Here is an 11,302-nt window from a genome sequence, read left to right on the forward strand (position 1 = left end):
GGACACACATGAAAGTCAGGATGAGCAGATTGCTCCCATCACATGCCTGAGCATACGCAAGTGGTCTTTTCACAGGACTGAATGTGCTCTCATTGCAGGATGGAGAACACCAGCAGTTTAGCCGTTTACCACTGTGCTTCCAGCCACGTGACCAAAAAGATCCCACAGAGCCCTTCAGAAAAAGGGGATCATATGCCACACAGTTCATCTGCCCCACAACCTGGGGGAAAGGGAAGCAGGAAGCTGATTTAGGGGCAAATTAAATGTCTGAGAAGCCAAAGCAAGCTGCTTTGGCTCACTAAAACAGGAAGGACAACCTGGTTTAGTCTGTGCAGTGGAGCAGCTCAAACATGCACTGAAGACACCATGCCCAAAAAAACCCCTCTTCTCTCCTAATCAAAGCACTCCCTTCGATATAGGCAGAAAAGGGCACTGACTCGTCTGTGCTCATCAAGAGTGAGTGCTGTAAGTGATAACCTATTTAATAAAAGGGGAACAACTTCACATGCACCCTTCTACTTTGTAAATGAAGTGTTTGTTCCTGCTTAGACCATGAAATGCAGGGCTCAGGCACATGAAAGAAAGAAAAATCTTGACTAGGGGAAGACACTATATTCCAATCCAGATTAAGACATTTAAGTAAGACATGTTCTTCATCAAGTTCTTCTTGCTATTTAAGCAGAGCCCTGCTTTGCATAACATATTCCCAGGCATCACACTGGGACCCAGGTGCCCCTCTGTATGTTGTGAATTTCCTGTATTTACAGCATTCTGTAAAGTTAGGCAACGCACTTGGCACTGGGGTTCCCTTGTGGCTCTGTAGTCTGATTCTCAAATATATTTAAACACCTAATCCCTCTGGAGAATTTAAGCCTTCGCCTGCTGTAGGATTTTGAAAAGTGCCTAACTCCTATAGATTTCAATGCTTTAAATAGTACAGTTGATCTTTTTTAAAAGTCATACATTTAAAATTATGCACTGCAACATTTTAGAGAAACAGGGTTTTTTTTAAAATCCTACACTCCTTAGAAAATCTGTCCCATAAATTTCAGAACTTTTTTGGGGAAAAAAAAACAATCAGGCCTTGTCCTGCACTTCCTAATTTTTTTATCCAGACTAGAAAGATTTTTGCCATGATTAGAACTACTACTGGGCCCAAAACAGATTTACCATTTCCAAATACTCACCAGTGACAGCTGAGTAGCATAATGATGCTTTATCCCATGTTAGTGACAAAATAAACTGCTTTTCCAGCACACACACAGAGCTTTATAAAAAGAATAATCCCACTGGAAAAAGGATTCCTCAGCTTTGAATTCCTGCACCCAAAAGGGCCTCAGCTGAGGCAGCCTTCTCTGGAGAAGCCAGAGGGAGTGAAACCTCATGCAGGTGTAGAGCATCACTGTCGTGGTTTAACCTCAGTTGGCAACTGAGCACCACACAGCCGCTCGCTCACTCCCCCCCCCGTGGGATGGGGGAGAGAATCAGAAGGGTAAAAGTGAGAAAACTCGTGGGTTGAGATAAAAACAGTTTAATAGGTAAAGCAAAAGCCACGCATGCAAGCAAAGCAAAACAAGGAATTCATTCACTGCTTCCCATGGGCAGGCAGGTGTTCAGCCATCTCCAGGAAAGCAGGGCTCCATCACGCATAACGGTTACTTGGGGAGACAAACACCATCACTCCAAACATCCCCCCTTCCTTCTTCTTCCCCCAGCTTTATATACTGAGCATGATGTCACATGGTATGGAATGTCCCTTTGGCCAGTTTGGGTCAGCTGTCCTGGCTGTGCCCCCTCCCAGCTTCTTGTGCCCCTCCAGCTTTCTCAGCCGGTAGAGCATGGGAAGCTGGAAAGTCCTTGACTAGTATAAACACTACTTAACAACAACTAAAACATCGGTGTGTTATCAACATTGCTCTCACCCTAAATCCAAAACACAGCACTGTACCAGCTACTAGGAAGGAAATTAACTCTATCCCTGCTGAAACCAGGACAATCACTTGAAGGTAGACACTTGTATTCAGACCAAAAGAAAATATGGTTATTTTCTTTATACTCTTATGTCCAAGTGCTGTTGAATTATCTCTAATTTTATAAGCACTGGTGCATTATACTTTCTGCTGGATCAGTGTTATGCTTATAAATTCCAATTTTCAGGCTACAGCTATTTGAGTCACATTTGGCTGGGATGTATAGCATATGCTTTCAATATGGATTGGATTTTTTTTTCCATTCTCTTACCAATTGATTCATTTTGTTTAATTGCAGTGGGAGAATTACAAGTGTCAAAATTAATCCAGAAGCTCTACTCCCCACTTCCAGCTCTAAATTAGAGCCCAAGTCTGCAGGTCTGCCACGCAGAACAGCACTGACATCAGCTCAGGACCTGGCTGAGTCCTGCCTGAGCATGTCATCAGAAAATTTTGAATTATCCAGGCAGAAAACCCCACTGCATGTAGTCCTTGGAGTGGAGCCCAGGGGCTTGGGACTGCACTGGCCCATGGGATTTAAGGAAGAAATTTTTTTTGTGATGAGGGTGGTGAAACACTGGCACAGGTTGCCCAGAGAGGTGGTGGATGCCCCATCCCTGGAAACATTCAAGGTCAGGCTGGACGGGGCTCTGAGCAACCTGATCTAGTTGAAGATGTCCCTGCCCACAGCAGGGGGGTTGGACTAGATGACCTTTAGAGGTCCCTTCCAACCCAAACTATTCTATGATTCTACACGATGTATTGGGTGTTGCAGGTCTCCTGGGATATTTTAAAAGGCAGCACAGGGGTATTCCAAGCAGACTGAAATGCTACAGTTTGAAATCCCCGTCCCAGGTGTGCATTCACTACAGGGCAACAGCGGGGAAGACCGTGTTGTGTGAAGCAGCTCAGCAACTTCATGTTGTGTGTGATGGAAGGCTCGGCCAAGCTCCAGGACTGTTCAATGTTGGAGCAATGCTCGTTTGCTGCTGTAATTTTTACAATGCAGGCAGCTCTCAGATAACCCATATTTTCAACCAGGTTATACACGGCTTTTCTTTTTCTAAAGGAAACAAGAAACAGGAACCTAAAAGCATTCATAAAACACAAAATATTTGCCAGGCACATTTCTTTCTGGAATTAGAGGAAGAAGAGTTGTAGGTGTTGCTCACAACTTTTGACCAAGCGACCTTCAAGATCAGAATCAAACAAAGCTCTTCATGTCCATAAAACATGCAGAACGTCACCCTTGCAGAGCTACTGTCTGCCACGAGCCTTTAAGTTCTCTAGTGAAGCTCCCAAGCTTTCCAAAACAGTTGCCTGCAGCAATATGATGATAAAGCTACTGTGGAAAGGCTTTGCCAGAGACACTATGGACATTTACACCCAACATACTAGGATTATTTATAATAAAAATTAATTGGGGGTTGAAGAGTCAGTCAAGCATAGGATGACCAATCTCCAGACAAAGTTGTCCTATGTCAGCTTACATAAATAATCTGGTAATACTTATATATTGTTTCTCTTCCTTCCCACAAATCACTATAATCGTAAAGAAGGAACTCCTTCCCTCTATTTTTAAGCCTTGAACTTGCTAAAACTTGCATATGTAAGTATGCCTGTGCATAGATATTTCCACTGGTTCAAAAGGATGTAAAAATAAACTTGGTTGCATCTTACTCTAAGATCTTACACACAGTGATTTCTTTTTAACGATTCTAAGATTGTTTTTAAAAAGTGAATGGTTTTATCATATGTTCAGCAAAATTTTGTCTCTGACTATACTCTATTTTTAAATATACAGATGGGCAAAGTTTAAAAAAAAACAAGTAGGCTCCAGCACAAGATATCTTCAAGAATTCCTTGCACTTACTACCTATCCTGGTATTCAGTAAGAGCTGGTTGGCATTCAAGACCATCAAAAAATCACTGCAGTTATTGTGAGCGTAATTTCAAGCTCCTACTTCTGGAAATCATGGCCAAATAAAACACAAAACGTGATTGTACTTGATATTCCATAGTGTGTGAACAGAGTGTGGGCCCTGGCTCTCAAGCACGCTGCAAGCTGTGTGAACCGCTGTACCCATTATAATTGCAATAAAAAGCAATTTTCCACAGCACTTTTCGTTTAAAGAAAAATTCCTCTCAAAAGGGGTTTTTGGGGGGCGGCGCAGCAAATCTCCCAGGGATTGCTGAGCTAAAAGGGTCAACCCACAAAGCTTCTGCCGCAGGAGCAGGAAGGCAGAGCTGGTGGGGAGGGCGCTTGGCAGCCTTCAGGGCTGGGGCAGCACCTTAGACCCAGGCTCCCTGCAGTTAAGCCTCAGTATTAGCTAGGCTAGTCCTTATTTAAGCTTGAGTACTAAAGCTGTGCCCCTGCCCTTGTTTACCCTCAGCAGCGGTAGCCCCTTCCTTTTGAAAGGAAAGGAACAGTTTCGGATACCAGAGGATTTGGAGCAGAGGATCTGGATATTTTAATGTTGTTCAGGCTTCAGTCATCATGAATATCACTTTACAGCTTGGCGCATAAACAGTCCATTTCTGAGGCATGAGAAAATGAATATATTGTAACTATATTCTAGGCCTTCTGGCCCAAATCTGTTCCTGGTGAAACTCCAGGGGTTTCAGTGGAGTTGCGGCAAGAATAAATTTAGCTGTCTAGCTGTACTTTAGAATACAGTATTTCTGATTAAAAGAGAGTTTACGTGAAGATAAAGATTTGTTTCCATACACATTAAACCAAAATGGCATTCAAACTTATTCATGTAACCAAGTGCATTGTTTATAAACAATAAAACTTTTTATAGATGGAAAAAATGGAGAATAAAAAGCAGTAATAAAAATAGGACTATTCATTTTATAAATAGGAATGTAAGGAAGTATGGTATTGCTGAAATGATGTATTAAAGCAAGACTATACACCAAAATATATACATTTTTTTCTGATAGTCCTTGTCTTCCACAGAAAAGAGAGAGGTGGGGACATGGGTTGTGGGAGGCAGACATCGTCAGGAGACCCCTCAGAGCAGACTACTTCTGCTTGAGAAGACTAATTTCACAAGCACTTTTTTAAAAGGAGCTTTCACTGTCCTGCTTATTAGGAAGTTTAGAAATAACAAGTTTCACATTTCAAAGTTCAGTCATTTTTGCATTTCACCCAGGCGATAAACATGTGAGAAATCTGTACCCTGTGAAAAATGTGCATTTCAGGCACTGGTAGGATACAGCTGTCTCGGCCCTTGTTTACTTGGTTTCTCCTCTACTTCACGCTCGGCATGGGGGATTTTAGAGTTATTAAACTTTTTCCCAGTTGCCCAGAGTCGCCATCCTTTTACTCCATACTGAGCGGCCGCATATACAACCGTGTGACAGCAACTGCCCTCCCAGCTTTCAGTGCTTACCCTTCTGGCTTCGGCAGGCCCTTTTTCCTGTCACCAGGTGCATCTTCCAAAGGGAATTCCCAAATTATAAGACAGTCACTTTTCCCAGGACTCGGCATTAAGCCACCCACATTTCCAGCAACTGAACAGTTTCAGACTACCAAGGTGTCCCCTTTCCCACTGTATGGGACGTGTCTTCCTTGGCCAGTCCCATGACAGGAACGAACTCCTACAGTACCCTGTCTCATAGAGTTTGCAAGGAAGACGACAGTGGATGCTTAAACTCAGGATGAGGCCCCAAAAAATCCCCATTTAATCGTGCAGGGATTATGAGCTCAAATCTTACTAGTCTAGGTGCTCCTCAAGTCTTCACTACTGAGGTCCTGCAGGTGCCCAGGAGGAGGGTGCTCATCCGTTTGCATAAGCTTTGCAGCTATGCAAATCACCCATACATTTGGGAGCTCACAGCATTGTATATACCTGAGAAGAAGAGGCCTGAAGGACTCCCAGCTGCTTATTTTGGACACAACTTTAATGAAACATAGGAGTCATAGGGCCAGAACAACAGCCTTTGATGGGCATACACACAGGTGAGAAAGGAGTTTGGTGGTCTGCTCCTAACAACAGGTTGATACTATCCAACGAAGAGAGAATAACAACAGTGAGGACCAGAGCAAAGGCACCCACCTCCCAGATGCCTGACTGACTCTACTCCAGCCACCTCTGAGGAGTTTTAATGTTTTTAAAGCTACTTTTTCAAGTCACTGAGATAACTCTGTTAAATCTAAGAATTTTTGCTGTGATATCTATTGTCTACAAAGCTGTTTACCACAAGTCTTCACATAAGCCTTAACTTTGAGGAAGAGATTTCAGATATATACTTCAGATACATTTTTATCATGGCCAACAGAGACATTTTCTTCTCTGCTTTTCAAAGCACTCAGGCAGCGAGTTTCAGAATTGCACTGTTAGCTCAATTTGAAGATGCTCCAAAACAGCAATTGTAGAAATAAATACTTTTTGAAATGGAAATACTGTTTGTCTTTCTATTTCCTCAAAGCATTACAAAATGGACAGGAAAAAACAAACCTCATATTTTCTCATGCTAGTAAAAAAAAAAAGAAACCCATGACATCTTGCATATATGGTTACTTAAAACATGGAAATGAGGGGAACAGAACCGTTCTTCAGCAGATTCAAATACTTCCATTTACAAAAAAAGGAACCTCTTGCTGGAGCAGTGATGCATTTGCTAATGAGGTCTTTGCACTGAGCTATACACGGGTGTAACTGAAGTTATAGTCATTGTTTGCTCACTGTTAATTAAGGAGTTAGTGATTTATTAATTTAATAAATTCCGTGGAATCAAACAATCAAAGGCAATGGGCTGAATTCAAACTTGATTTAATCCACGTTTTGGATCCCTATAACGTGTAACAGGCACACCAGCTTGAGTTTTCCATTCCTGCCAGACCTTTGCTGTGTTCCTGAGTCCCTGCTAGGTAGCTGAGTCCCACCGCAAGCAGTAGGATTTGGCACTTTAGAAAAAAGATCAGAACTAAAGCTTTTAGAGCTTCTTTGTAGGATTTAATTTTTTGCTTAGCATACATGTTATATGGACTTCTAAACCAGAAAATATTATCAGTTCAAAAGCATGTATTCGTAGAAGATGATCAGAGAAATAAAGAGAAAACCCACATTTTTTTCCTCTGCTGCTACTCCAGCTTTGAAGACCTCTCAGAGAATATCAGATTCAAATGCACTTGATTTAATTCAGACACCAAACTACTTTTCTGATCTCTCACTGGGCTTGCTGACCCTCAGATATCATGCCCACTATCACCTCCTTCAAGCACAGCTGAGCAACGCCTTTGGCATCATAGCCACCAACATCTTCCAGCAGATTGCCAGGCAGTCCATAAGTGTTACTAATGCTCAAAACGAAACCAGACTCCAGGACTGGACGGTGCGTATCGGCTGGCCTGGGGAGCAGAAAGCAGAAGACCTCTGAGAAAGTAGCCGGACTCTGCAGTACAGTGGGTTTCGCATGAGGTCCATCAGCATCCAGGATGCATAACCTCCTGCAGGAAGGCAAGCGGAGCACCTGCCGAACGAAGAGAAAATGTATCACACTGTGTTTGGGAAGGGGAATAACTCCCTCAGGCCAGCCCTGGTCTGGTGGATGGGTTTATCTCTTGGACTGAATGGAGCGAACAGCATGAGATGTAGTGAGGGCAAAGAAGGCCGCTAGCGAAGCCTAAGCTAATACTCAACCGAAAACTGAAATAAAGCACAAGAAAAACAGCTCTGCGGTCTCTTTTTCACTCATTCCACTAATCCAGTTGGTTGAGGAGGAGCCTGGCCCTGATGCCCCAGGGCAGCACGTGGACAGATGCACTGCTTGCCCCCCTCCACATTTGGGGGTGAACTCCTCCATCCCTCACACGGGGTCAAATTAGCCAGCAGGATCCTAGCCCAGTCTCCAGCTGGCCAAGCTCGTTAGGTCTTTAGTTGCCAGGAAGGCAGTTGTGGCCAGCTGTAAAGCTGATACCCCGTGCAGAGCCTGCCAAAGGTCAGCAGTCATCAGCTGGCCAGCTGCGGGTCCTCCTGCGGGACCCCAAGGTCCGGCTGAGAGGAGTAAGGAGAAGTGATGAGCGAGTCAAGAGCTCTGCAGAGGAGGAGGAGGGGAGGGAGCAGGTCTGGGGTGGGGAGAAGTCAGCTGCCTGCTGTGGGTAAGTCTGACTGCTCCTGACAAACAGGCTGAGCTGGGAAGGCAAAGATGCTGAATTTCCCCCAAAATGCAGCCTTGAATTTGGGGTGTTCCTAGCCATATTTTGACAAACAGTATGAATTAAGACCCCTTCATCCTCCAAGAACTAATCACTAAAAGTTTATCGCTTTTAAGCCTTACCACAGGAGAAGAAAGAGGTTGACCTTTTCCTACAGAGAAAATGAGTCTTTTTCCACACAAGCAGCTCAGAAATACAAACATAGAGCAAGCAGGACTTTTGTCCTGATGTTGTATTTAAGAGATCTTTGCTAAGTTCCTATGTCAGTTTTGTAATGTACAGTGGGCCTTTTGATCTGAGATTAAAATATGTATTTCACTGAAGATCTCCATTTGGTTTCTTAACAAAAGATAAAAGATACAAGAAGACCTTCACACACACACACAAAAAGCACAGCTGCCTCCTCAGGCAGAATATAAGCCAAGAAAGCATGATTTTCAAAGGTAAAATTAAAATAAAAAATTATTTTTTTTTTTAAATTGCACAGAATTATGCTTTTCATTGCAGTGAGTGATAGTCAGAAAACTTGCAGCTTCTGTGTTACATTATTCTGACACCATGAGGCATCCCTCCACCTGCCTGCCTGCCTGCGAGATCACTGCATACCATTAGAGAGCCTGCAGCACTCAGCCAGGTAGTAGGAGTTGAGAGAGGTGAGAGGTGGAGCTCAGATTGTCTAGACTACCATCTTCTCGTGTATTTGTGGGCACAGCCTTCCTTAAATGAATGCGATTCACATAGAATACAAATCTTTCTTTTCAGTTACACATTATTATTACTGAATACGCAAAACCTGATACAGCGTACCTCCCAAAACAGCAGCCTTTTACACCTTGTTCTTCCCAATCCACGGGCTAAAGGTGGTTTCACAGTGCTAACTTCCACCCCTTCCGAGGATTACAGCACATTGTGGCTCACAGGAGCTTTGTTTATAGATGTCCTGTAATTAAGAGTTTGTTTTCTTGGTGTGTATAACAAAACCCTCAGGCTGTAATCTAGCCTAGTAGGACTGAGGAGGCTGTGGACAAACATCCCACAGACGGGATACTTCTCCTCACTCTCCGAAAAGCTACTTCTCAGAAGTATTGACCTTTTTGCAACTCTTAAAATGTCTGCCAGCCAAAGAGAGGTGTACATTACCAACATGTGATTTGCTAGTGTTACTCTGCATACTTCACAGGCGATGGCTTGCCAAGGTCAGCGCAGTGCAGAATGAAATGCTGAAAGTTCTGCAACTTAGGTCATTTTAAACCATCATTTAAAATGATCTGCACTGTATTAGATCCTGGCCATAAGCAGTATCCTTGGGACGGTATTTTGGTTGAGAGGAGTGAGCACTGCAGCACTGCAGCACTGTATGAGAAATCATGAATAAAACCACTGACGTTCACAGTCTTGCGTAAGGATTTCTATGAACAGAAGGCTCAGGAAGTGATTGCCCGTAACCAAGAAAGGCTGTGTTAAGTTAAGACACTTGCATACTCCTGAAGCATCTGTAATGACAAGAGTGCGCGAATACCTTGTTTGTACCTCTGCATGATCTCAGTCCAGGGTTTTCAAACCACTTTTTCTACTCGATGACTACTTGGGACCTATCTATATACACAGAAAGCCCCTTCTGGAAAAAGCTCCTCCTGAATTACTCTGCAGGAAAGAAAACACTTACCTCAAGGTTACACAGCAAGGGCAGAAAGTGATTTTGAAGGGAGCCGCGCAGGAGGGGGCAGGCTGGCCTTGCCCTGTGTCAGAAGCACAGCTGCCTGCTGCCCAGCTGAGCAGCTCAGGCAGGTAGGTGCCACCTCCCTTTCTCTGCAGCCCTTTTGGGGACACACAGCCCCTCGGTGTGCTGCGAGGACAGGGCCATCTCTAAGCTAGGCTTCCTTCATCCTCAGTTCAGAGATGCTGCCAAGGAGCAGTCAGGTGGTAACTTTTGGTGCCATGACTAAGCTGGGCTGGGTTCAAGTGAAAGATTTATCAGAGGTGAAATACCACTTCCAGGCCCCTTGGCCCCCCAGTGCTAACGACATAAACACAAATGGCAAATAAGTCCTTATCCCACGCTAGTGAGGTGTATATCCCTTCCCACTCAGAGTGTTATCATAGGAGGCATTTCTGGATGCACTGAAGGAGCCCATCTCCCCATTTCATCTCTGTCTTTTTGGGGGGGCTAGAAAAGTTTTGGATTACAACTAGAGCAGCGCAAAGGGCTGGAAATTTTTCATGGTAGAAAGACTTAGATTTAGTGCCTGGAAGGAAATACTTGTTAACTCTGAAACTCATAAAGACTTGACCTGGCTGTTTCTAAACCCCTGTAAAAAAAGTAATGAATTTTCATCCTGGCTGGTGGGACCAAAGTCATCAGGAGCAAATAGATCTATATTGCTTTCTGAATACTGTGAAAAGTACCTTGTGGATTGTGAAAGAGATATTTGTGGTTTGTTCTTGCAAACTTTACTAAATTTATCTCTGCCAGAGCACTGAGAGTGGCTGAGAGTAAAATTCCCCAACCGAGTATCAGAGCTAGATCATACAGTTGTTTTACAGGGGAGAGTCACTGTGCAATCTTAGGGCCAAATCCTGGAATACGTCTTCAGTCTTCATACCCAGGGAGAGAAACAAGGGCTTTGCTGGGGGTGGGGGAGGTGTGGAGAAAAAAAAAAAAAGGAAGACAACTATGAAATATTACTTTTACTCTTGCAGAAGATAAAGGAAATTCTGCCCATAGCAGCACAGGAATGGAGGGAGAATTTGACCCTCCACGTTTTTGTTCCTCCATCAGCCGTCTCAGAATAATACCCACCGGTGATGGGAGAAACAAGCCCCCAGGCCCCAGCCCGGCAAGGCGCTCCATCTCCCGGCCCAGGACCGCCGTCACGAGGCAGGTCCCCATGCAGGCAGGAGCCGGGGGTGACCGAGTCTGGGCTGGGGCCGAACACGGATGCTGGCGGGTACCCCGCAGCCGGGTCTCGCTGCCCTCCCCGGTACCAGGGAATGCACTTAAAGAACCAGCAGGCCAGACAGCTCTCTTAACAGCACGTTTTATTTGCAACGGGGTTTCCAGGGTAGCGCGTGTGTCCCGAGCCCCGGGGTCTGTCTGCCCCGGGGGGAGCCCGGGCCGGGGCCCGGCGGGGCGCTTCGCCCCAGGCCCCGGAGGGAGGCGGCGGGC

The 11,302-nt window shown here is 44.6% G+C and overlaps 1 protein-coding gene across 1 annotated transcript in view; it reads right to left on the bottom strand.

Annotated features, from left to right (window-relative positions):
* Window positions 1-7,148: 7,148 nt before the first annotated feature.
* MYF5 (myogenic factor 5) overlaps window positions 7,149-11,302 on the bottom strand; it is a 5,932-nt gene continuing 1,778 nt past the window's right edge. Inside the window, exons 2-3 of the mRNA XM_009327657.1 lie at window positions 10,829-11,161; window positions 7,149-7,451 (exon numbers count right to left, since the gene is read on the bottom strand). Coding sequence (XP_009325932.1) covers window positions 7,149-7,451; window positions 10,829-11,161 — 636 coding nt within the window. The remainder of the gene's footprint in view (window positions 7,452-10,828; window positions 11,162-11,302) is intronic.

This window comes from Pygoscelis adeliae, unplaced genomic scaffold (genome assembly GCF_000699105.1).
Source record: "Pygoscelis adeliae isolate BGI_AS28 unplaced genomic scaffold, ASM69910v1 Scaffold113, whole genome shotgun sequence".
NCBI lineage: Eukaryota > Metazoa > Chordata > Aves > Sphenisciformes > Spheniscidae > Pygoscelis > Pygoscelis adeliae.